The following is a 27,641-nucleotide window of genomic DNA, read 5'->3' as shown; positions in this document are numbered from 1 at the left end:
TTTTTTTGTTTATCGACTTGACGCAATTCAATCAATCTTGCTATTTTGCTTCAAATTAAATCAAATTGTATATTAAAAGGTCAATTTTCTACTAAATATAAAAAAGAATTATAATTGATTTTACAGAAAGCAAAGTTATCACATTTTTATTAGAATTTGAAGTGTAGTTCAAACAAGTTGTTAATTTCGTGATAAGCTTATCAATGTTTTACCGGCTTTTCCGGCGTAAGACGTGTTTTTATTGGGTTTAAGATTAAAAAAATATTTGTTATTTATTTAAAAATAAAATACCATGTCGGGCGAAAGTTCTAATTCTAATGGTGATAGAAAAGTGGCACTCATTACAGGAATAACAGGACAGGTACGTAAGACTTCGATAATTACAAACACTTCAAAATTTACACAGTATTATAAATGTGTACGATTTTCAACAATAACTGGCTGTACAAAAAAACCTTACCAGCATTAATACTCTCTCATGTAATAAACTCAAAGATTCAATTCGTTTTATTTTGAACTGAAATTTACTTTTTATCTCTGATGTATTAAGTAGCACAAATATTAATTTTTTTAGACACAAAATATTTATACACAATATAAAACATATTTTTTTAGGATGGTTCCTATTTAGCTGAATTTTTAATAGAAAAAGGTTATGAAGTGCATGGGATTTTAAGACGTTCTTCATCATTTAACACTGGTCGCATACAGCATCTTTATGGTCAGCCAGCATGCCATACTGGTGGGAAAATGCACCTTCATTATGGTGACCTCACAGACACTACCTGCCTTATTAGTATTATTTCTAAGGTAAGTTAACTTAAACAAACATTAAGCCTTTAACAATTAAGCTGTTTAAGGCCACTCAAAACCCGTAACTAATCTTGAAAAGATTATGGTTTTCTACTAAATGTCAGTGGAGTTGGCAATACTCGGATTTAAAAGTTGAATCCATGTAAATTTTTAGTACCGGATGGATAGTTTAAATATAGAATTACCTTACACAGTTAAATTCATGTAGAAATATGCTAAAATACTGGTATATAACATCTTTATATACCAGGTTGAAAATAATATTGGTAGTGATATATTTTGTATTTAATTTGTAAATATAACTAAAATCAATATTGCAAGACTGTTTGTATAAGTGTAAAAAACATGAAAATGTGATAAAATATTTTAATTAGATTGTCTATGCCTTAAATATGTAAAATCTCTTTTACATATGGTAATTACTTTTAATCTATTGTAAGTCAAATAGTATTGTTATATCTAATGACATATATTTACTATCCATTTACATAAAATATGTAATATACATAAGTAGAAACATTTATCTTACTTCTTATATTATAAATGCAAATGTTTAGGTGGATGGATGTTTGTTTGAAGGTATCCCCAGAATGGATCAATGGATCTGGATGAAATTTGGCATACATGTAGAAAATAGTCTGGAAGAACACATAGGCTGCTAATTATGTTTATTTTAATTCCGCGCGAACGGAGTCGCGGGCGACAGCTAGTTGTTTATAAATATTTCCATAAAAAAAACATAGACGTTACTACTTATTTTCTAGTATATTTTGGTTTGTTTTACTAAGTAATAAATGTTTTAGTAAATTTACCACAAAGAAAAAAATAAATGACATTCCAAACGTAATTCGCGCGCAAATAAAGATTTACAAAATGGCGGACTAAACACAAAGTTTTATGCTCCCATTGTAATACAATGTTTAGTATTGCATAGCGATAGTGGCGTTGTTTATCTTTTTTATTCGTTGTTACATCTGGCTCCGACATACGAACGTGATAGTTGTTTTGTAATTATGTTATACAAGCCGAGGTATGAACACGAGGTACGAGGTATGTACTCTCAAAGTAACTCTGTCTCGCTTTCACGCCAAAACTACTGAACCGATTAAAATAAAATTTGTTACACAGATAGTTTAGAGCCTGAGTAACTACATAGGCTATTTTTTAACGCGAAAAAGTATTGGAAATTTGTATGGAAGTATAATCATTTACACAGAAGCATAAAACTTATTTTTTAGGCTGTAAAAATGAAATGCAAAGTTTATAAAAGTTTTGTACCCTTGCAGCCTATAACACTAGGAAACAGGGAATAAATGTTTGTATCGGAATACGTAAAATATGTGATAAAAAGGTAACTAACACTAGCTATACCCGCGACTTCGTTGATATGTGTTAACGATTTCTTAATGTATTCGATTTAAGGCAATTCAGCGAACATCAAAAATGTATAGAACTGACAATACTGACTTCCGATATGTCATGTGATTGTCGTGGGTCCATTTCATACATTTTTAAAATTCGTTATGGAATCGTCGTAGTGTTTGAATTACCGACATTCTATAATTGCTATTAGATTTATCGCGTTAACTATCGATAAGATTATCAATACATAAACATTTAAAACGATTAGTAATGTTATAATTGAAAATGAAAACCTTTTAATTGAGTTCCAAGTATTACGATAGGCATCTGTATTTCATATTAGCTGTGCCGGCGTGAAATACAATATTTGAACTGCGCGTGGTACTGGACAGTACTTGGACATTGCAACATTACTTTATTTTTGTAAAATAAAAGTTTTTTTTTATAAAATAAACGTAGCCAAAGTTACTGCTTTTTATATCAGCTACCTGCCAATAAAAGTCCCGGCAAAATCGGCCCAGCCATTTCAGAGATCAGCCGGAACAAACAGACAGAACAGAAACAGAATTTATATATATGAACTAAAAAACGCTTATTTCAATATTATAAACTGACACTCCAATAACATTTATATGTGTTGTATTCATTTAATCAGTGCATGTAGATTCAAGGCGCCATTTTGTTCAGTAAATACTCAATAAATGCTCTACTTACGACACCAAACTTTACCGTTATTACAATGTCATGTACGAATAACAAATATACCTATTTTAAACAAGTTTCTATTTGACTTTCCAAATTTTTATTTTTAAAAACTATCTCGTCGCCTGCGCTGAATTAAAAAAGAAGCTTAATTAGTAGCCAGTTTGTTCTTCCAGACTAACTTCCACGTCTATGTTAAATTTCAGCGAGATCCATGCAGAGGTTCTGGAGCTATGTAGATATACCAAACATTCGCATTTATAATATTAGTAAATTATAACTTTCCAACAAAATATTCCATTTTAAATCGACACACATAAAGTCGCTGGCCACACCTAGTTAAAACTTATTTGAATAAGTTCTTTTCAGACACGTCCCAAAGAAATTTACAATCTAGGAGCTCAATCACACGTGAAAGTATCATTCGAACTGAGCGAGTATACAGCACAAGTGGATGCTCTTGGTACTTTAAGGTTGTTAGAGGCGGTCCGCGTGGTCGGCTTAGAGAAAGAGACCAAGATATATCAAGCCTCAACATCTGAATTGTACGGGAAGGTGATTGAAGTGCCACAGAATGAAAAAACTCCGTTCTATCCAAGGTCACCGTACGGTAAGTTTTGATTACCCACACATTTGATAGTTATTCATTTATTTTTTTGATAACGCGCGGAATTATAAAAAAAACTTAGTAGCCTATGTGTTCTTCCAAACTGTGTTCTACTTCTATGCCAAATTACAGCGAGATCCATGCAGCCGTTCCGGAGATACCTTCTAAGAAAGATCCATCCATCTAAACATTCGCATTTCTAATATTAATAAGAAAACTTGATTCATGAAATTTGTCAATAACTACTACGAAGTACTTTAACACATTTCCAGCATGCGCGAAGCTTTATGGTTATTGGATAGTGGTGAACTACCGCGAAGCGTACGGTATGTTCGCCTGCAATGGAGTTCTTTTTAACCATGAAAGTCCGCGCCGAGGAGAGAACTTTGTAACTAGAAAGATTACACGAGGCGTCGCCAAGATAACACTAGGTCTTATGTCTTGTCTGGAACTAGGCAATTTGGATAGTAAACGAGATTGGGGACACGCGAAGGATTATGTAGAGGTGAGGTATTTTTTACATATACGCTTTTAATGACGTTTTTTACTATTTTTATTTAGTGGATGTAATCATCAATCAAAGGTCTTCATAGTCATTTAAAATTGAGTTGCGTAGTCGTCGTAGAACATATTAGCAACATCAAGAAAATAACCTAAACATTTTAGGCGATGTGGCTGATGCTGCAACAAGAGCAGCCTGAAGACTTCGTGGTAGCGACGGGTGAGGCGCACAGCGTACGTGAGTTCGTGGAAGCTGCGTTTGCTCACGTGGGGCGCGCGGTGCAGTGGCGGGGGGAGGGGGTGGACGAGACGGGACACGACGCTAACACCGGGGATATACTCGTTAGAGTCAACCCGAAGTACTTCAGGCCTACTGAAGTTGTGAGTATACTCAAAATCACATCGAATCATGTCATAATAAAGTCTGTACAGTCTAGTGCATAGAACAAGTATTTTCACGTCTACTTTAAAGCTAGCTCTTGATAAATAAAGACGTGCTAAGTAAAATTTAAAGCTTGATTCAATCGTCAGCTTTTATTTGCGCAAAAAATGGACTCTTAAGTGTTTAATATTTTTATAGAAATTCATTTAAAATTAAACAATGCAAAATGGATTTCATATCATTATAACAAAAAAATAGGTTTTTTTTTATTTTTTCTTAGCTTTACATGAAATTCTACTTATTTATTCTTATGAGACTATCAATAGTGGCTAATTAATACGAACTTTCAGGATCTCTTGCTGGGCGACTCCAGTAAAGCTAAAGAGAAGTTAGGTTGGACCCCCAAGGTGACCTTCCAGCAGCTCGTCAAGGACATGATGGACGCCGACCTGGACCTCATGAGGAAGAACCCGGAAGCCTAATATGGATTATAGATGTAATATTTTTTATTTATCGTCAGCGCTTGAGTTGGCACGTCGAGCGGTAGAGAAATAGAGTTATCGACGTGTCAACTTAAATGCTGGACACTATTAAGTGTTATTGAATATAATATAAGGATATCTGTTTTATTTATATTAAAATACTTTTATTTAGAAAAAATCATGAAAATGAAATTATGTTTAATGTTGTAACCGAATGGGTTTTAATTTTTTTTTTCTAAATTTAAATTTTAGTTTTTTTTACTAATATATTTTGAATTATTACACAATGTTGGCTTCCCGTTTTTTATAACTACGTAAAGAACAGTAGTAATCCCAAAGAAAATTAACTTTGCTTGTTAAAGTGAACTAAATATAGAAATTATTATATACAAGGAATGTATTTTATAATTACAATAAACTTTATTTTAAGTAAGTTTATTTTATAATAAGTAATATTATTAGCACAAAATATGTTTATGTTTTAATAAAATAATGCGATTATGTATATATATTATGTATTATAATAGGTTATCACAAGTTTTTTTGATTTGCAACTTATTCACCGATTTGAAAAAATTTAAAACATATAAAAATATGCACTTGTTTAGATATCTTAAAAATGGCCAGTAAACATTAAATTTAGGTTTCCTTATAATTGTAGCAAAGATTATAATCAACAACCTGATTATCCTTGAAAAAATTAAGTTAATACTTTCAGGGCTACCGAGTCGCTTAAACTCGGAATCAAAAAATGTTAACATCATTGAATGTGTTGGCAATATGACATCTACTTGCCCGTTTACTTATGTAATGTCTGCAGATTACACTACTAAACATGTGTAAATCACCATCGCCATATACCACATTTACCATTGGTTTCTGAGACGAAAATCTATGTATGAAATATATCGTCTTCCCTGTCATCTTAGAAAAAACATGGATGTTTTAATCGGAGATTTTGGTCTCGGAAACCCACGGTTATTCTAATTTTGTTATTTTTTGCTTTGTTTATGAACATTCCTTAAATGTATTTCTTTTGAATAATGTCATATATTTCATCATCAGCTCACTATACGTCCCATCGAGGGTCTCGGCCATAGTCAACCACGCTGGACAAATGCGGGTTGACTTCACACATATCTTTTGAATTTCTTCTCAGATATGTGCAGGTTGCATCACGATGTTTTCCTTCACCGTAAGAACGTCGGATAAATGTACATGTGTAAATCGGAAATCGAAAAACACATTGGTACATGGCGGGATTCGAACCCAGGACCTGCAGATTGCAAGTCAAATGCTTGACCACTGAGCCACCGACGCTCTATTGTATTTATGACATATATAGATTATTTATTTATGCATTATCATTTTATAAAGCAATAAATATTTTATTCGTTTAATTTTTTTTATTGAAAGTCCTTTGATATTAAGTAAATTAAAACAAAAATATTGAAAAATAAAACTACAGTAAAATCAAAAGTATATTTATTTACATCTATACAAAACTCTAACATAATATTGAATATATTTAAACGCCATTATGACATTTGAAGCGCGCGTTTGCACTGTCGAAACATTGACATGTTTCGTGTAATTCCACAGTGGGACAATATTCTTCATTTTAAAGATAATAATAATAAAAAAAATTGAAGTAGATAACACCTCGGTGCATTTTTAAATTATTAAATAAAACGGGCATTAAAATAAAAATAGAAAAATTATAATATGGCATGACGGGCAAATTAAAAATTAAAAAAAAGAATTTAAATAAAAAAAAAATAATTTATAATTAAAAAATATCTGTAAATTTTTGCTGAAAGCAATTATTTAAATTATAAAATTTTTCATCTTTATGGCTCATTGGGTATTATTAAATTAAAATTGTCATACTTTGATTTAAAAACACTGTCGACAAACGTTAACATAAACTTAAGTTTCCACTGCTGCAACTCAATCTCTTTAGTAGATAAAAACGTGCTTTTCTACAAGTATTTCAGTGAAAATTCAGATTAGATCTAACCAGCGAATACCTAACATAAACAAATACATTAATTTGTACTTTTAAGGTCCATTAAGCTTTCATAAACTCCAAGTAACTTCGGAACATCTGTATATAAACAGTACAAATTGAAGCTCGATTTTTGAATCTGTATTTTTGAAGTTTAATTTATTATTTACAGTCAAACATCGAGAAGCTAGTTTCTTAGGGACAGGTTTTTTTTCTAACCTGAATATATCCCTTAAGAAGGCCATCGGGACTCGCATAACAAAGTTTCTAGCTTATCCAGCTTATCTGAGGTTATTTTTATGATTTTAAGCAAAAACCTTGGAATTCTACTCGGTGACAGTTGGGTTGACACATATTGAAAAACCAGAGACAATATCAAATGTCAAACAAATGTAAACGATAGTCGGATCCAATTGTAAAAATTACAAATAAAAAACTCTTCAATTCATATTAATTGGGAGCAGGGATTTAAGTCACCAGTGACTCTGGCCCTAAATTACGTTGAAGGTTTAAAAAAAATTAAAACAATATATTTTTCTCCAAATCAATCCTCTGACGTAAAACTCCACCTAATATGAACTCGGGATTGACTATGATTGCACCCTTACGTTTAAGTGAGGGCCAGAGAGCTTTATCTTCGATTGTGGATACACAAACCCATTGTGACCCTCCCTCTTTCCAAGTCCCTCCAGAACATTCAACGATCACTGAAACATTAACATTGATAACTATTGTAATGAGAAGATAAGTAAGCAAATTACTTCTCTATCAAAAGGAAATTGGTATAATTTTTATTCATAAGGGGAGAAAAAATGCAGACCACAATAGATGCCAGCTTGATCAAGAGTGATAGTAGCACTAAATATACCATAGATATACAAAAAACATTTTATATACAAACTCTATGGATTGCAGTTTTAGCAGCGACTCCTGTCAAATTTCACTTAAAGAAAACAAAAATAAGTAATTTTTTAAGATAGTTGAAACGCAAATTATAACAAAAAAAAATCCAGTTGTGGATGTATTCCGGCGCAGTCAACAAGCGATTCATTTTTTTTTTAATCGCGAGAATAACGTATAAAATGTTGACAGCTGACAGCCTACTTTTGGCGGGAACGCCACCTAAATACAGCTTTCAGTTTTATTCTCCAATGATGTGTCGCGATTATAGTGGAAATTACCGTAATTATCTTCGATTCGACAAATTATGGCACTGTAATAAAAAACAGACTTACATTTCATCTCATTAGCTCGTGGCTCGACTTTGGGCGTGGAGGAGACGTTGTAACCCTTGAGAAAGTTCCTCTTGCCGGTCAGCGTACGTGCTAAGTCGAAGTCAAACCGAATCTCTCTGGGCTCGTCTTTCAGTAGGTACAGCCATGGGTCTGAAGTCAGGTCACAAGTAGTTAATCGAATCGCTATTTAATAGATCTTTTTATTCTATCCAAATAGTTTAGACGTTTGTTAAAATAGTTTAGATAAGAAAAATGGTTCAAGGTAAACCTAACCTAACTTTCAGGGAGATAGGCAGAGGCAAGAAGACCAAATTAATTGTAGTAGGTACTATAAACCTAACTTATGTCATCGATTGGGTAGCCGATCATTTGCCCATTATAGCTATCATACTCAGACTAAATGTTTAAACTTAGTGTAGATTTAAAGATCAATTATCGACTTGATTGTAAATTTGGTACACAAAACTCACCGACAATCATATTAGCATCACGACAAGCCTGTATCCAAGTCTTGCCTACAATAGGTTTGCCCAGCCCGACCGCACACAACAATTTGAAAGTCCTTTTTAATTCCACAGTGCACACGACAGTACAAGTATTTACATCTGTCACTATAACTGCATCTAGAAAATTTATAATTAATTAAAAAAAACACAGAGTAACACTGGAATTGAACAATTTAGGTTAGATTAGCGGAGAGAAATACAAACATTTGGGTAAAAACTATCAAAACAAATATTAAAATGTTTGGATTCGGCTGCATGAATCTCGCTGAAATTTGGTATAGGTGTAGAACATATCCTGGAAGAACACATAGGCTACAAATAAAATTGTTTTTAATTCCGCACGGACGGAGTCGCGGGCGACACATAGTTTAGTAATTAAAATATAAAAAAATGACTTACTAAGTTTTTCCAATAGATTATACAAGACGTTTATATCTGGATGTGAAAATGCCGTGAATAAAACTTTGTGATTTATATTTTTTAATACAGTTTTTCGTAACGATCTCCTCTCTGTACTGGATGTGGCTTCAGATTTATTCATATTTGTAGTAACATCCTCTTTTAAAGATGATTTAACACTTCTAGGAGAACTTGATCTTGATTCATCGGATAATCTGTATATAACACTTTTTTCTCTTTCGTAGTTTGATATTTCATTGTCTACTTTCTTATTACTTCTTGTTTTCCTTGTATTTTTTATTTCTGTTTCAAATTCTTTCTTAATTTTTTGTCGTTTACTTCTCCTTACTTCTTTTTCAGGTAACTCTTGTTTTTCTTCTTCGTAGCTACGTTTTCCTTTATCTTTCATTATGCAAACTTTAATAATATCTTTCTTAGGTTTACTTTTATCATCTTCATTTCGCTTTATTCTAGCACTTCGTTGTCTGGTTTTATTAGTTTTTGATGTACCCGAGATTTCTTCTTGCTTTGTTGAATCTAAAGTATCATTTTTTTTTAATTTACTTAAATGTTTCGTATCAGTTCTGCTTCTTTTTGTGTTTTGATCTTTGTTATTTTCAGGACTTTTATTTTTTTGTAGAACACTAGCATCTGCTTTTTCTAATTTTGCTGTTTGGTCTTTCTTTGTTAGCGTGGACTTTGTACTATCATTTTGATTTGATTTTTTCTTTTCTTCTTTATTCTTTGTATTTTTTATTTTGGATATATTAGCTGCAATAATTTCTTTATCAACAATTTCATCATGTTCTCCAAAAATTTTAGGCGCAAGTATATTTTTAAGTTCGGAATTATTTTCCACTTTAGCTGTAGGTTTCCTTTTTCTAGTAATCGTTCTCGAAGGAAGATTTTCTAATTCAAATTTCTTTGTCAAATCTAGTTTAGTGTTTTTAATTCTTTTACGCTTGTGGAATAATATCGGTGTATTTTGTTCTGATATATTATCCTCTGAGTCGCTTAACGATTCCATAACGATTGCTTTTGAATTAAACGTTATACTTTTTACGATTTCTTGACTATTTGGTGGTTCAGTAATCATGAATGTTATATTCTTTTGGGAATTATCTGGAGTACTTTCAACATCAGAGTTACTTCCACTTTTATGTTTTAATTTCAGTTCAATGTCAACATCCATTTCTTCATTTTCATTTGTAACAAAGTTATCAACTTTTGACTCTGTATTTATTTCTCTCTGAGAGCATAAATCATTGAATACATCTTGGGTTGCTGTATAAAACTTTTCTTCATCATCATCACAAATGTTTGGAATATTTCTAATGGGAGTATTTAAAAAGTTATTAGTCGTTTCTTTTCTTTTTATACTTTTAATGGACTGGAACGGGACTTTAAATGGACTTTTTTCTTTGCAAGATTCATTTTCTTTTAATATTTCTTCTTTAGTTGTCACCGTTATCACTTGGGTAGGTAAATCTTCGAAACTAGGTGCAATGGGATTTTTTAAACTATCGTTTTCATTATTCACCACTTCAACGACTTGTGTGAGCATATCTTCGAAATTCAAATCATCTGATGTTTGAACTTTTAAATCATCTGATTCATTGGTTTTATTTGTGTTTTGTTTAATTGAATTTATTTCAGATATTTTTATATTATTTGGAATAGAGGTTGCTTTGACTTTGTCATTGTCATGATTGTCATATAAATCATCTTCGCAATCAGTACTATCTTCGTCTATGTTTAGATTTTTATTAGAAGAAGTATTAGGCATATCTTCAGAGGTATTATTTTGATTTATGGTGGGAATTTTTTGTGTAAGTAACATATCATCATCATCACAATCTGTGGATCCTTCAGATTTATTTTCGCATTGTTCTAAAAAATTATTTTCCTCATTAATATTAGTTTCTATGGACTTTTCACTATTTAAAATTGAAACATTTTCTGGACTTTCTGTTGTTTTTTCAAATAACAATGGCTGAGATGCAAAGTCTTCTTCTAATGGCTCCATATCAACTTCCTGAAAGAGAATTTCTTCATCAGATGTACTAAGTCTAGCTTTAGACGGTTCTTCATCATTTGATATTCCTGTATTTTTACCCTTGACTTCATTATCATTGATTACTTTTACTTGTTGTGTATCTGCATTGTATATACTATTATTATTTTCTTTGTTTTCGACGTACGAATCGATTTCTTTTACATTTATTGTGTCATTTTTTGTTTTTAAAATTAATTTATTAGATTGCAAGGAGTTGTTGACACATAATTGTGTGTCAGCAGTATATAAATCATCAGTGTCTTCATTTGTTGCAGGAAAAGGGATTTGTGTTTCCATTTCATGAATATTATCCTCTACTCCTGCAGGATTTATAGGACATGGATCAGTATCTGACTCGTCTAGATTCATGTCAATGGACACTGATTTTTTTGAAGAATTCCAATATATATTGTCAATTTGCTTACTTCCTATCGGTTGTATGGAAATTGTTTTGCCAAATGATTTTATGTATTTCTGTGAAGGGCTTTTAAATACGTCACAATTTTTAGGCTGTGATGGAGCAACAAAAGAGTCATCCTGCAATAAAATAATTAAACTAATATTTACTTAACACAAACAATTTAAAAGATTTTGACTGATTGGTCCATTGTGGCAATCATCATTCATCTCCCGTATCCCATTTATTTGTGGTCCTTCCTTGTTCTAATTCTCCAGACAGTTTGATTTTTGGAGTCTAGTTAGTCAAGGTCAATCTTATGTTACTTATTATTTTAACAACTGCAATTTTTTTTTAGTAATTTTAGCAATAGCAAACAGTTGGATTAAGGGCCCGATACAAAACGCAGTTATCCTAGTAACCGCATGGTTGTTTGAGTCACGGGACTCTGCAGCCGATGGTGCTCTATTTTTAACCCATTAGTGCATAAAGTTTATTAACGCGTTTTTCATTATATATATTTTCATTTCGAGTGTATTTGACCACTAAATTGTATGAAATATTTAATCAATATGAAAGTTTAGATTTTATAGCCCGTTCGATAAATTACTTCCCAGAATGTCATACCAACAGTATTACCACTTCAAATATATATTACACTACTGTTTAAAAAAATAAACTGTTAGTAAAATATATATCTCCTAAAATAACAATTTTATTGGCGTCCGATTTATCGAACGTTATGCACAAATGGGTTAATATAATATATTTTGTATAATTTTTCGTGATGAAATGTAATATATTAAGAATAAGATTAATAAATGAATAAGAAATTACATACTTTGTCACTGACATCCGGAGATTCAGGTATAACTGTATTTGGAAAATTAATTAATTTTGATGAATATTTATTAGTAATTGGTGTGTCTGGTATATCCAAAGCTTGAGTCATTGGTAGATCATTCTCATCTTCAAGCAACCTGAATACACCAAAGATCTGTCCAAATTGTAGTGTATCACCATTTCTTAGTGGATGAGCTATGTATGGTTGAAGAATTTTCTAGAAAAAAACAAAGAAAACACTTTACAAAAAAGGCTTTCATATTTTTCTATACACAATGTAATATATAATATTATAAATGTGAATGTTTGGATGGATGGATCTTTGTTTGAAGGTATCGCCAGAACGACTGAAAGGATCTCAATGAAATTTGACACAGATTTAGAAAATATTCTGGAAGAACACATAGGCTACTAAGTTTATTTTTATTCTGGATGGACGGAGTCCTGGGCGACATGTAATGTTTTAATAAATAAAGTATTTAAGTTAAAAAGATAACTTACTTCAAGTAATTTTGTTTTGTTTGCTGAACCCAAATCCATAATCATGTATTCTTTCGAATTTAAAATATTTATAACAGCATGTTGTCTGGAAACTGACTATAATAAAAATAAAAAATAAACAAAAAAATGACTATCAATTTTTCATACTGGCAGCTTTGATGCCATTTCTTATTTTTCTTGCTGAAATTTTTTTTTTTACTTCATTATAATAGGTAACATTTCTCATTTTTATTGCAAAGCTTATTTATAGGCAAGTGTCATTGTTAGGTCTCAAAGGACAACTTTCATAACCAAATCAAGAGAGAAACCTCTATACATTCCCTAAGACTGGCTTATCCAGGCTCAACTGTAGTGCTAAAGATTAAACATCACATGTATAAATTAGTTCCCATTAACTTCTTGGCAAGTTCACTTTATAACAAATTTATTGTAGTAGCATAGAATGTGTTGAATTTTAAAAATCTGAATTCTCATAATGATTTTTTTAACTATACTTACATTTAAGTTTAAGACAATTTCACAAGTTTCCGGGTCTCTACCTATTTTGTTTGGGCCTTTCCTTATTGGATATTTTGCGCCACAAATGCCTAAGAATCCAATCTGAAAACAAAAGTGGATTTTAGGTAAATATTTTGTGATCAAATAATTATACTTCATTTTTTAATTGATGCTGGTGGTTCATAAACATATGTTTTTTTTTAATATTTAAAATGTAACCACCCAGATTATTTCACTTTCAATTTATATGCTTGTAAACAATTTATATATTTTATACACTTAAATTTTAAATAATATTTGTACCTGTTCAGGAATTATCCTCTCTTGAGGATTCTGATATATCTCTTGCGTACATTCAATCCTCTGCGTACACTCCATTATGCATTTATTTTGAAAGTACACTAACATAAATTATTATTAAAACATAGTTATTGAGTAGAACCACTATAAAAAGTGCCGTAAATTATATAAATAGAGATCATCAACTTTAAACAACACGATAAACAAACCGTAGCCATAGATTTTCAGTGACAGTTGAGATGAGATTGACATTTACTTTCCCATGCCTGTGCCATGGACAAGTTAGGTATAATTGTTTGTATAAAGGTAACCAGACTGCTAGCCAATTACTGTTTTGATTTTTAAATAAGAATTGGAATTTAAAGTTACTAAAAGATTCAGTAATTCAGTTATTACAATAAAGTTACTTTGCTTTACCGAACACTTACATAGAATTCATTGAAATACAAAATGTTCGTTTGGTTTTACTGTATTGATGACCACAGAGCACTGACAGCTGACAGTTTTATGAAGAAGCGGTGCGAGGTGCAAACTGAAGCAATTTTGAGAATTTTTTGGGAAATGTCCAGCCCTACGCGCGGAATAGTTGACTAATATTCTTTAAAATACTATAATTTTTTTATTTCTTTAAATATAGATATTTCCTTTGAATGTTGTTTTTTTTAGTGCTTGATGGTATTATACAGGTAAAAATATAAGGTTAAAGTGATTGATTTCTAGTGTTTTAATTTATAATGAAATCTCCTAAAGAAGACGAAATATCGGATGAGGATATTCCGAGCGACTTTTTTGATGATTTTAATAAAGAAGAATTTATGGAAGGTCTCAGTGTAATAGACAGTTGGGATGTGAAAGAAAAGCCACAATCCAGACGTTCGAGATCTCGAATTAACGCTGCCGCAATTGATGGCGTTAGCGACCTCCGAGAACTGATCGGCGATAGCAGAGAAGACATGGCCGCTAATGATGACGCTGTTATGCTTGATCAAAACACGACAGCCGAACGGCGCGAGTCGACCAACCAAAGGTATTCTAGTAATAGCGGCCATAATGCTCATTCTAGCCAACTAGACGACTGTATAAAGCCTGGAAGTCGTCGAGATCTCCGTAAAACTAACGAAGCTATTAAGAAAGATAAAGCAATGAAAGTCAAAGAATATTTAAGTAAACATCTAGACTCGATCGAGGACCCGAAGCCCCCTGGAACTGAACTTGATGACTTTCTAAATGAACCTCCCACACCTTCAAAACGAAAAGCCCGATCACGAAGTCGTGAAAAACACTCCCGACATTCAAGCTCTAGAGATGCCAAGTTTTTGAAATCTCCCAAAAGAGATTATCAATTTAAAGATAAACGAATTTATTATAATAATAGACATTATGAAAATCAGCATGGACACACGTATTTTAAACCCTATAACAAATTCCATCATCAAAACCTAAATTGGAGAAAAAACTATCATTACAATTACAACTATTCAAGACCAAGTGGTAGAGATGGACATAGTCCAGGATTTCGCAAAAATTCTAGATATAGTCCGCTTCCAATGGGACCCCGTGGAAGAAGTCCTCGACGACGCAGCCCACGAGGACCCAGCCCACAAGGACCCAGCCCCCGTGGACGCAGCCCCCAAAGACGTAGCTCACGAGGTCGCAGCTCAAAAGGACGCAGCCCACATCGGTACAGCCCACGAAGAAAGAGCCCACGTTGGCGCAGCAAAAGTCGTTCACCGAGGTCTCCAAAATATAAATATAGTGATAAAAGAGCATCAATGGAGCGGAAAGATCCATTTTTGTATCCAGTTGAAATGCCACAATTACCAGTTCCATTTTCAAATAGTGAGGTGGAAACTAGGCATGAAGAGTTTTATGGGGATCATCATTTAACTGAATATCCTTCAGGAGTACCAGGGTATCCTTATATGCAAGGACCTTTTACTAGTGCCAGTTTTGATTATGGAACAGCAGCAGATACTATGAACCTTGGATTGTCACAGCCTACGCCGGCACTGATGATGACTGCAACTCCATCAATGGTTCCTCCTCCCATTGAAAGCAGCATAGCTATTGCACAAGCACCTCCTGTTAGTGTGCCAACTTCAAATGAAAAACCGTATGATGCATTGGCTAAAGTAATTATAGTTAGTTATTTAAACAAAATATTCTTTAGTATTTACATTTATTAATAAAAAATCAAATTTCAGTTGGTTGTTGAAGGCAAGCTTTCTAAAGAGGACTATCTGAAGTTGGCCCCAAATAAAGGTGAGGCCAAATTCATAAATATTTATTAAAATTTCTATGCTGATTAATGGAGTTTTATGGTATCTCACTAATATGATATTTTAAATATTAACTCCGGGTTTTATGATGAAATCGATTGTGTTTATTTCAGGTACATTTATGGAGAAGACTACAGCTACACAAATCAGAGTAAAAGGTGGGTTATAGATTCCTTCTTTATCTAATCTATGACTTACATTTATCAAAGAGTAAAAAATGCTTTTTATTTTTTAATAGAATATATTTGATTTTTTTTAATTTTTCTAGTCAAGGTAACTGCACTATGTTACATTTGTATGTTATTGAAGATTTTTCAGTGCTCTAGCTAGTGAGAAGGTGTCAAGGTTGATAAGTTATATTTCCCATAAAAATGAATTTTGGTTCATTTTAAATCTGTCCAAAGTGTTATGTTCTCATATCTATGTTTTGCGTTCACAGTGTTAGACCGCTGCCTCCAAGCTTTGACTAAACTTAGTAAGTTAGAAATGCCAAATCGTTTATTCCTAAACAATGCCCTTATTGAACAAGAACCTAAGAGCTTAACTCCCAAATATTGCTCTCCATTGAAGAGGCAAGCACCTGTGGATTTTTACTTCACAAAAACTGATTGTGAATCGGAGACAGTGCGGAAAAATAGACAAACTATTGATACAATAATTTCAACAATAGGGTTAAGTGAAATTGTTTTGCGCTCAAAAAAGAATAACAACAAGAATATGGCTGATGCGGCAGTTCAAACGACGAATCCGTTTTGCGAAGTGTGTTATATACGTGAAAATACGAAGACCAATAATGCTGAGACTTCAATTGATTTTGAAAGTTTTACATCTTCGGTGCATACTCAAGTTGTGGATGAAGATTTGCTTAATTCCAAATCAGTGTTTAATCCAAGTGGTGGTGCCGGCAACCATGAACATATTTCAATAGCGCATCTTACTCCCGCTCAACTGGTGTCTCAACTCGCGGCCCGTGCGAAGACTTTGAAGCAATCCCAGCCGCAACGTTCTCAGTTCAACAGGCGAGCTCCGGGAAACAGCTACGACTATGGAGGTGGCAGTAAAGATGACAACTTTTACAAGTTTTCTAATCAATAAAGTTTAATTCTATTATTGTAAACGTGAATTTACACTGCCTAAACACATGTACTAAAACATTGTTCGTCATCCTCATATTCTTTGAAAAAAAAAAAGAGATGACTATGTTTTTGTGCACGTGTTTCAGCAATGGAAACTCATAGTCAAGATGTTATAAATAATGTAATAGCTAATCTGTATTAACTGCGCACTAAAACTTTTGTTTTTATAATTTTTAGTCTTCGGTAGCGGGAATCGGTAATTCCAATATTCCTCTTGGAAACCTTATGGGGGTTCAAATATGGATCTGGTACTTAGGTTTTTTTCATGGAGGATATAATTTAACTTTGTCCTTGTATAATTTATTTGTTTATACAATAGATAGATTTTTCAACAAAACTTTTTAATATTTATGTATAATAAAAACTGTGCTGAGCTGATTTGAGTGTAAGGAAAAGAAGAACCAAAAAAGTCCCATAATTCAAGTTGCAAATTATTATAATACAACGCGGATGAAGTCGCGGGCAACAGCCAGTGTGTTATAAAAGAAGAAAATGAAATACAAATACCGGTTTTGATTTTTACATGAATAATGAATGCAAGAAGAGTCAGTACGAGTTGCTACTGCGATGTCGTCATCTGAAGAGCCACAACGAGTGATCAAGATGGACTTGCTTCAATTCTATCACAGAAAGCCGTTACTATTTCAAGGATTTGATAACAATTAATAAAGGTTTTAAAGCATTTATTAGTATTAAATTAAACTGACAGTACTAAAATGCTTTGAAAAGCTACAATATTGCTGTAATGCAGATTGCAACGCATAGAAGTATTCCAATTCTTTTACCTTTGTACTATGAAAATATTATTTGTCCGTTAGCATGTTGATATGGCATTACTATACTGCGATTGTAAAATATTAAAATCTAAAAAAAAATATGTATATTGATGTTTACGTTTCCCTTGAATCTATCCTAGAATGTAAAAACATTGTAATTATAACTTTTTTTTTAAATTGTAAATTAGAAATCCCTTTACGTGTAATTTGTGTTGTACTGTTGATACTATGTCAAATATAGATTTAAATAAAACCAGTGAACTTCTTATTTAACAAGTGACAAAACTATACTGCATAATGTGCGGGTAGGCACATATTATAGACCATAGTTTGCATTTGTTTACATATTCCTTTTGCACATATTTTCTTTTGAATATCCTTTGTTCTTATCATATACCCTTAACGAAGTTATCTTAGCATGTTTCCCGTGGTCGTTCATGTTGCTTTTATACCATGACTTTAAATTTCGATGTTGAAAAGTCCAAGTAACAAGAGCATGCTGGCGCACAAGTATAAATATAGAAGTGGCGAGAGGTGTGTTAGGGCTTGTTTTTGTTTGACTGTTTCGGCAATAGAAACCTGTTGTATGGTCGAGATCATTCATATTTGAAGGTGAGGAAGACAATCGCTTTACTTATATTGGCAAGGACATTACAAAGTAAGGCGCTCATGTTGATTCAATTTAAACAAATGACACTGGACGCATGATTTCTTTTTTTTTTTTGTTAAATAGATAAACAAATGGAATCTCATACATATGTAATTTTTTTAATAAGTGCTTTCTACTTCTTGAGAAGATCATTGATTTTTACGGGAAAGGACCAATCCATTACATAGAACTTGAACAGCAAAAGTCAAACTGCGCAACGATGTGTTTCTGCGATTGTAAAATAGTTGCTGAAGGAGCCTTCAATAACGACGTTGGCTTGTTCGTATCCAGCTTAGAAGACGACGAAGGAATTAACATCAAGAGAGGGCGTAAACTGAAAAAATGCAGTTTCGTCGAGGGTGCAGCGAAGACAGAAAACCGTCATAAAGAAACCCGTCGAAAATCAAAAACTTTGATATAAGAATAACTTTTGTTACATCTGACTGAAATGACAATATTAAGTAATTTTTGTAAACACTTGTGTATAAATGGCATATTTATGTCTATCAAAAGATATCATTTTTTTGATTCCTAAAATTTTGAGTGTGTGGTTACCACATTTCTTTACGAATCAAAGCTGCCGGCAGTAGCACCTACACCGTACTTAAGTGGCGTATAATTCCTTTTGCTACCTAACTATTCCGGAGGCCTGGTCCTCTTTTACTTCTCGTCCTTGTAAAGAAGAATGAGAAGGGGAGGTGTATTTGTCGGAGAAAAGGACGCAGAGAAAGGGAAAATACCCGCTCTGCTTGCATCCCTTCCTCCGTCGATTAACAACACTGTAGTAGGAGCGGTCGCTTTGATATTTCGGCGAATTCAGGTGGCTGCTTGCTCTTTTACCACCTTAGGATATAAAAGACATGGTATCGTCATATTAAGTTTATTCAGACTGACGCTCATTCGTCAATATCAGGTGGATTTGGGGGACGAAAACCTGTTGTGCTGACTCCTAGTAAGCATAGAATGAAGACTGATAGATAATGTTATTGTGTTTTTGGTAAGTAAGGATTCCATGTTATTTAAATAACTTTTACATAAACAAAAAGAACATATTATATATTTGTGATCCTCCTTCAGACTGCAGCTACCGACTTATCGGCAATATTTGTCTTTTTCCAATTTTGGAATCTTCCAGAAGTGACGAGAAAGACAACAAAGACACTGAACATCACTTTCAATTACAAAGCGGGTACGTCAGGAGATCTTCTAATTAAAATTAGAACGAAGTAAAAATTTGAGGGTAGAAGCAAATTTAGATTTTGAAAATTATCTTCATATTTTTCGATATTGCAGGTGTCCCATATTCCCAATAGGGGTAAAGGCAGAGACATCGTTTGTGTTGTAATACAGTGGCATATGAGAAATGGGATACATAGCCTTTTTCCTTTTCTTAACAAACAGGAGGTAAGTCGAAATTTAAGAGGTAGAGAAAGAAAAAAATTACTGTTAATGTAAAATGGGAAGTTAATTACAAAAAACCAATTATTGCTGTGATACTTGGATTTCACTGTACGAAAAATAAACACTTTGAATATATTTATTGTTTTATTTCATACATCTTAAATACTTTTTCTTAACATCGCAGTTTAGGTTTTGTTATTGTTCATAATAAAATTCAATTTCGATTATCAAAATCATAACACTACTAAATTTTTAATTATATACACTATCATAAACTTACCTTTGAATATATAAGCGTATAAATATGAGTTGCGACATTTATAAGAATACACTTTTTATCTATATTAAAACATTTAGAACAGTCCTGACGAGTTAACTTTCATACGAAAAGATCGTAGTGGCGTAGGACGTGTTAATACCACATCTATACTAATATAAAGCGGAAGAGTTTGTTTAAACGCGCTTATCTCAGGAACTACTGGTGCTATTTGAAAAAATATTTTTTTGTTGGATAGTCCATTTATAGACTTTAGGCTTTATAACATTACGCTGCGACCAATAGTTTTTTTTAATTCCGCGAGGACGGAGTCGCGGGCGACAGCTAGTACTATATTTAAATACCCTCACAAAGAAGCAAATAAATATAATACAAAAAGTAGACTTACGAAGGATAAATATGTAATTAAAAAGTATAAGACTATTGGAAGACTATAATTTAGCCATCTAAGAAATCATCAAGCCATTTTTCAAGGTCTTCAGGTGATTCAATCACTGGATTCTTCGTTGGAGCCTCTTCCTTTACTGGACTGGTATCTAAAAATTATAAAAACACATGATGTACTGTTTATTTTAAATGACACTAAAAGAGTAAAAAAATTCCATGAATGAAAACATTAAAACTAGTAGCTAAATCCAGTCATTCTAGTACTAAACTAAAGTTCTAGGTAAATGGGTCAAGTTTTGTATCAAGGTCATGCATCCCCGTCTAATCAAAAGCAATTATCAATATGGAATCTTAATTATATTAAATAAATATTAATTATAATCAAGAAGGCAGTGTATCATCATCTCAAAGGCTGGCAACCCATCTGCGGTTCATCTGGTCTTGTAGATGATAATGGGAGTCAATGAACACCTCCGTGTTGCCATTGCTATTCTTATTAAAAAAAAATACTCACTTTCAATTACTTTCATAGCTGCTTTATTTACTGATGTTTGAGGTTCAGATTTTACTGGACTTTCTATTATTTTGTTATCAACAACAGCTATTATGTCATCAATATCGTCTGCATTTTTATCTACAGTTTTTTGTTTTATATTAACTTTTTCTTCTATTTCAGTAAATGGCTTTTCAGCTTCAATTTCCTTATCAAGAGTTTCAGGTTGTGTTTTAGTTAGATCAAATTTAACAGAACTGGGACTAGAAGTTATTTCAGTATTAGTAATTTCTTGGTTGTCTGTTTGGTTTTGGTTCTCAAGATTAGTAAAATCAATATCTTTTGTCACTTCAATTTTCTCTTCGGGCATATCTTTTTCATCTGATTCTCTTAATTTCTGTAAAATTCGATCTTGTGCTTCCATTTCTGGTGTCGTATAACTTTTATCATTATAGTACTTTTGTTTAAATTTTGTAGCTCTGTTATTCATATTTAAAATGTCCGTTTCACTGAATAATGTTTTATATACAAAATTCCTTTCGTAAAATGGTATTGTATACAAAGCTATGGCTAAATTGTCCATATCAATATCGAAATATTTATCATATAGAGATGGACCTGTAGTAATATCCCATGACTTTTCATGTTTGAATTGAAAATGTCCTCCAACTGATAATGGCGCTTGGATTAGAGCCTGGAAAGGATATTTTTAATTTTATATTATTCTCTTGTTTTGATACATTCACCAGTAAAGTAGTGTTAGGATGATAATCCGAAAATATGCCAGTGTATTGACTTAACACTAGCCTTACTAAAATGTCGATGTTTGTGTCCCGTCACTATTCATTCTGACACTGGACTTTGTAACGCAAGCATGTCATTCATGCCAAATGATTCTCATTAATACTGTCTAAAAGTAGTAATACCTATTATATCAAATTAACATATAGTTATTTTTATATTAAAGTTGAGATTAATACTTAAACTGACATGTGGCATCTTTATAAATTGAATATGAATAGGCTAAAGCTTATATAATTTAAATAACATGAGTGTTAGCCATGTTACATTAAGTTTGAAATGAATGTGAAATAGCCAAACAAGCATCAATAGCCCAATGGTTAAGGGTATGGATTTCCAATCATGAGGGAGTTTGAATCCTGTCATTAGACTATTGTCGTAAACCATATCCTAGCACAAGCATAGAGCTTAGTTCGAATGGTCAAAGATTTTTAAGAAAATAATTAAAAATTAAAATTTTTAAGAAAAAGAAAATTTTGAAAAAAATCTGCTAATATTTTATAAAAATAAAAAACCACTTCAAATATTGTTTTAAAAATTGTTAGTTGTTACCACATAAAAAATCTTGTTCTATACCTATTCCATATAAAGATCTTTTTACATATATTTAATTTGAATAAAATGAATAAATACCTCATAATCGGCACCCATGTTCTCCTGTTCTTCAATTTCATTGTAACTTTCAATTGGCATTTCATATTTAGCCCAATTACTTTGTATCTCCTTTTTCTTATACTTTGAGTTGGCTTCCTCCGTTATTTTGAGGATTTCATCTGTCTCCCTCTTCAGATTTTTATAAAACTCAGGCCCTGGAGGTTCATGGGCAGGGTTATCGGGAACTGGTGCTGAAAAAGAAAATTTTAGTTCAGATAAAATTTGTACTTACTATTAATAAACAGTAACCCAGACACACTTGAGGTTCCACAATAAAATAAAAAGCTTTTGAATTATGTTTCTGTGTTATTGATATTACTACTTGAAATCTTAGAATGTTATGGCAAACATACTGGTTTGAAATTCGAATTATTAACCATTTAGTTATTTTCTTAGAAATATTACCTGAAAAATTTACTTTAAAAAAAAATATTTGAAAATAAAGAGTTTGGAGTTCAAGCTTTACCTGCAGCAGGTTCGGATTCCTTTTGCACTGGTACTGGTAGATCTTTTGATGTTGGTTGTTTATTTTCTTTTTTTTCGACTTGCTTATCGTTACGACGTCTTGATCGTCTCTGTTCTTTTGGGTCATTTTTACGGCTAAAATGTACAGTTAATCGTCTAATGATATAATGGTTCAATTAAATAATAAAAACGTTAAAAGTTTGCTTTAATAGTGCACTTACTTTGATTTCTTATCCTCCGGCATAATTGAATATTCTCTAGGTAAACTATACAATGTAATCAAATTACTTTAATCTAAAGAGGATTTCTTGGAATTAAAGAAATTAAAGGTTTTACTTTGTAAAAGAAAATTGAATTACACTCCAGCTGGTTACTTCGTGTGATTTTTTTTCATTTAAATTTGACATTGACAAATACATTGAATTACAACTTTGACATTTGTGCCATACATCAACATAAAAAAACCCGTAAAACGAAACGTTTTGTGATTTCATTAAATAAATAATTAATTTCCGCTCTACACTCTTACTATTTGCTACACTTCTGATAGAGTTCTTTTTTGACTATTTTGCCAGTTAATCAACCTATTAAATAATGCGGTTTTGCAAAAATCAACTAACAGCGACATCTCACAGAAATTTTGAATTCAACAGTACATTTTGAATTTTTCATGTTGTAGCAAAAGATGTCGCTTTTATTTTTGTTTTTAATTGTATGGAACGCATGCATGTAAAATTCATACACGTATACGTATGAAAATTTTCTTTCAAATTGTGAGAGCAGGTCTCGTCATAACCACAATAAAAATATACCTTAAGAATACTTGACCTTCGGTGACATTTGGTTACACAATTTCGCCTGCAAATTAATGGTCAGGGTTTGAATCCTGGAATTTTGAATAAAGTATCAGAGAGCTTTCGAAACTTGAGTTATACTTACGATATTTGAAAATTATTACGATATATTCTGTCTGATCTCACACGCCAGTTTTACGCAAACTACTAATTATCGAGTAAAACACGAGAAGATTTAAAACCAAAAGCATGTAGGGGTCGTAAAACGCATTCATTGTTTATGCATATGTCGTCCTACGTAAACTTATTCTCGTTTCGGTCGCGCTTTGTACTCACACAATTATGACAAACAACAAAACTTACGACCACCACGGTCTGGGATCACTAAACCAGAATCGGATATACTGAACTAGTTCTGCCTACCAGTGAAAATAACACTTATTGTAGAACGATAAAGTTGAATTTCGCTTAATATAGTAGAGTACTAAACTATAGGCTTCGAAAGGCGTAGGTGTTGTGTAGGCGGTAGTCCCGAAACAAAATGTATATCATAACGAAGGAAGCTCATCCCAAATAGAAAGTTATAGAGGGTAATTTTTTTTAAGTTTTTTATGGCGAGAAATTATGAATGATTGATTTAGAAGACTGTTTCGCTAATACTGCAGAATGGAGAATAATAATGATATCAAATCTTAATGAAAACTAAAATGTGTATACAATTCAAAGGGATGGGTTCTTTTCACCCCTATCGACCTATCGATAAATAAATCAAGCCTTAAATATAAAAGGCGAAAAAGAAAAAGGAAGACACTTTTAGGGACTTGCTGCACTCATAGTCGTTAAGTGGTCCACTTTATTATAGAAATCTACACTAAGGTTTCAGGAAGAAGGAAGTGAGGGCGATATTTGCGGGTGTGACAGGAACATACGGCACAGGGGTGACGCACCGCGCATGCGCCGCGCAAGGGGCGGCCGCGCGCAGTCGCCACGCGCCCGTCCTCAAAACAACATGGCGTACGTTCGCGTCCAAGGACACCGCTGACAGCGAACGATTTTACAGCTGTTATCAATTCATAAATACTCCGTTTTTAAGTGATTAAAGATGTTCAGTGTTTTTTTAGTGGTGTGTTGAACTTTTGTGTTTTTAATTATTGGAATACCGGCGCTTTGCACACCGATTTAAAAAGGTGCGTACGCAAAAACTGTGTGACATTTTTATTGCATTCTTGAAATGCAATTAAATGTCAAATATTTGATTTATGTTTATTTGTATCATATCTGTAAATAAATAAAATCGGTTATACACAAATAATATATTAATTAAAAAAACATTTTTATTCCTACGAAAATAATAAAAAGTTGCTTTAGTCATTTTAAAAGGTGCGACGAATTGACGGTTATTTAATCAAAGTTAAAGTAAACTCAAGGTTTTCAAAACAACAAATACCCAAATAATTTGCATAAATACAAGGCATTGCATTTTAATGTTTACTTTTGAAAAACCACCCAACGACGTACTGATAAGCCCCTCCCATGCTGCAAGTTGGACTTATTAATCTAACTTAAAAGCTCGGATAGTGAATTAAACGAATCTGTCAACTCCAAATGGGTAAAAAAGGGCGAAAAAAACCTTTAAGAAATTATACCTATTCCGCCCCGAGTCGAGGAATTACAAATTGAACTCTTGATTTGTTATTACATAGTTGATGATGTCAAATATAGCAAAATAAATGCTTTATGATATTAACAATTTTAGTCTCTTTCCAAACGAATACATATTTTTAACATATAAATCGCAGATACGAATAATCGTGGCACATTTTTATTATTCTTTACCTATAAAATACCTAATATGTTTATAGGAATTACGCAATACTACTGTACAGAATTCTACACACGGTTTAATGTAACACATATGTCGTAAGTTTTAAAAAGGTACAGAATGTAGTCTGTATGTCCAATTTTACATTACGACATCGAACTAGAATTTCGAGTAAAAACGCTAAATGGTTAGTCTAAAATGTCATTCTCCTTGCACATTTAGTGACTTCGATTTCGTTGAAATGCGTACAAATCTTAATTACTTTGCAACGAGGTATATTACTTTTGTAGGATCAAAGGAAGGAAACAAACAAACCAATGACGGCAATCGTTGACCGCAACGTTATAGGGACTTCCTCGTTATTTCCCAACGTTGGCTGACCAACAACATTGAGCCGATCTAATCAATCACGTACTTCTTTTTAGCGTCTATGGTGTGTTTTACCATCTAATTCAATATAATACAATATTTATTGGTAACGTTTAAATTACAGGTCAAAGAGAATTTACAAAAAAAAAATGGCATTGAAAAAAAAAACAAAAGTTGCAAAATATTAAAGTCCTCTAAGCATTAGATCAGAATAGGTATTAGATTATTGATTATTTTCGCAGTAAACACATAAAAACCAAATAAGGCGTGAACACAGAAATATAAAATCATTCAGCCACCCCTCTCTAATTCGGTTTAATGAAAGATCGATACGATTCAAGGGACAACCGAATCGGATTCAGGAAGACATATTACCTACTGTCCCTTCTTTTAAGACAAGGAAAATACGTCCAAATTCCTAAAATTCAATCATTTGTGATTTTTTTTATACTTTAGGTATTTCATAACTTTATTATCCGAAGGTCATTCATCATCATCAGCTCACTATAAGTCCCCACTGAGGTACTCAGAGCTTATCTTAAGTTACGGGTGACCAACCTTAGTCAACCAAAGAAAATAAAATTAAAAGGACCCGGTCTTAGAAGACTGATCTTATGTTATTGTAGGTTATTCGCGTATTGGTTACTTATACCTTATTGTTTAGTTTTTGATTAAAAGTGATTGAATCGATATGGTCAACGAACCCATTACATACATTTAAGGATGGTACTTCCCGTTTCAAAATTTGCGACTTACATCATCACCGACGTTTCAATATATATTAGCATACTAAATACAGTATTGCACGCGTTCGCACTTTCTTTCAATCAGTACGTGTGAGGTGCTTACGTGCAAATTAAGTAATACGCAATATCCATATTCATTACGCAGCAATTATGTACATGAACGCGTTAATATAACTATTAATCGTTGGATAATGTACGCCTTATGTATTAAAACATAGTTAGATGTATATTAATTATTATTACATATATCAAACCTTAAAAAATAAAATAAATCTTATATAAAAGAGGATGTTTGGATGTATGGGCGCATGGTTGTTAGAAGGTATCTCCACAGCTGCACGGATCTCGTTGAAATTAAACGTAGAAGCCTAGAAGAATACATAGGCTTAGGTTAATTAAGTTTCTTTTTAACTCCGCGCGGACGGAGTTGCGGGCGACAGTTAGTCTTACTAATATACGCTTTTGTTTCGTGGTTTCACGTAAGTATAGATAGATGGAAGGATGGATGTTTGTTACAAGTTATCTCCAAAACGGCTCATCGGATCTCGATTAATTTTGGCATGAATGTAGAACACAGCCTGAGGAACACATAGGCTACTAATAAAGTTCAATTCCGCGCATTGAAGTCGTCGGCTATAGCTAGTAATATAACTGTTGAAAGCCATGACATCTTAGATATGGATATAGTCGTAATATTGATGTAACTAACAGGTAATTACATCGTTATGACTCGATGCACAGAAATGATAACACATGTAAGTTTGTATTAACATGTGTCTAATGTCCACAAAACAAAACCATAACGTACTTAACTGTATACCTCGTATAGATAACTGCCTTTCAGTTTATAATGCTTGTGATAGTAACGAAAGTTCTAGAATTGTTAATGTCAATATCGCTACTAAACGCTGTCAAAATTTTGAAAAAAAATTTATGTACTTACCAAACTGCCAGTTCGATCAGACGAAATTAATTAAGTTAATATTAATTAAGTTAGTTA

General features: G+C 32.5%; 4 protein-coding genes across 4 annotated transcripts; 2 read left to right on the top strand and 2 right to left on the bottom strand.

Moving 5' to 3' along the window:
- Window positions 1-2: 2 nt before the first annotated feature.
- On the top strand, window positions 3-5,040 carry Gmd (GDP-mannose 4,6 dehydratase). Its single transcript, XM_013306459.1, has 6 exons — window positions 3-361; window positions 616-810; window positions 3,247-3,487; window positions 3,757-3,989; window positions 4,151-4,366; window positions 4,718-5,040. The coding sequence occupies exons 1-6, from the start codon at window positions 293-295 to the stop codon at window positions 4,847-4,849; spliced, it is 1,086 nt and encodes a 361-aa protein (XP_013161913.1). The 5' UTR covers window positions 3-292; the 3' UTR covers window positions 4,850-5,040.
- A 1,654-nt stretch (window positions 5,041-6,694) lies between these two features.
- LOC106113817 (uncharacterized) lies at window positions 6,695-13,816 on the bottom strand. Its single transcript, XM_013306812.1, has 8 exons — window positions 13,596-13,816; window positions 13,293-13,394; window positions 12,795-12,890; window positions 12,292-12,510; window positions 8,998-11,590; window positions 8,563-8,715; window positions 8,093-8,242; window positions 6,695-7,564 (listed from the first exon to the last, which is right to left on the bottom strand). Exons 1-8 carry the CDS (start codon window positions 13,668-13,670, stop codon window positions 7,377-7,379), a joined length of 3,576 nt encoding a protein of 1,191 aa, XP_013162266.1. The 5' UTR covers window positions 13,671-13,816; the 3' UTR covers window positions 6,695-7,376.
- Window positions 13,817-13,966: 150 nt separating this feature from the next.
- On the top strand, window positions 13,967-18,811 carry LOC106113824 (uncharacterized). The gene is made up of 4 exons (XM_013306823.1): window positions 13,967-15,724; window positions 15,797-15,854; window positions 15,985-16,029; window positions 16,311-18,811. The coding sequence occupies exons 1-4, from the start codon at window positions 14,327-14,329 to the stop codon at window positions 16,964-16,966; spliced, it is 2,157 nt and encodes a 718-aa protein (XP_013162277.1). The 5' UTR covers window positions 13,967-14,326; the 3' UTR covers window positions 16,967-18,811.
- Window positions 18,812-20,455: 1,644 nt separating this feature from the next.
- Aven (Apoptosis and caspase activation inhibitor) lies at window positions 20,456-23,331 on the bottom strand. Its single transcript, XM_013306472.1, has 5 exons — window positions 23,132-23,331; window positions 22,912-23,045; window positions 22,425-22,636; window positions 21,012-21,684; window positions 20,456-20,646 (listed from the first exon to the last, which is right to left on the bottom strand). The coding sequence occupies exons 1-5, from the start codon at window positions 23,152-23,154 to the stop codon at window positions 20,549-20,551; spliced, it is 1,140 nt and encodes a 379-aa protein (XP_013161926.1). The 5' UTR covers window positions 23,155-23,331; the 3' UTR covers window positions 20,456-20,548.
- Window positions 23,332-27,641: the final 4,310 nt, after the last annotated feature.

The sequence above is a fragment of the Papilio xuthus genome, unplaced genomic scaffold, assembly GCF_000836235.2.
Source record: "Papilio xuthus unplaced genomic scaffold, Pxut_1.1 DF828177.1, whole genome shotgun sequence".
NCBI lineage: Eukaryota > Metazoa > Arthropoda > Insecta > Lepidoptera > Papilionidae > Papilio > Papilio xuthus.
This window is presented reverse-complemented; position numbering and strand designations above follow the sequence as displayed.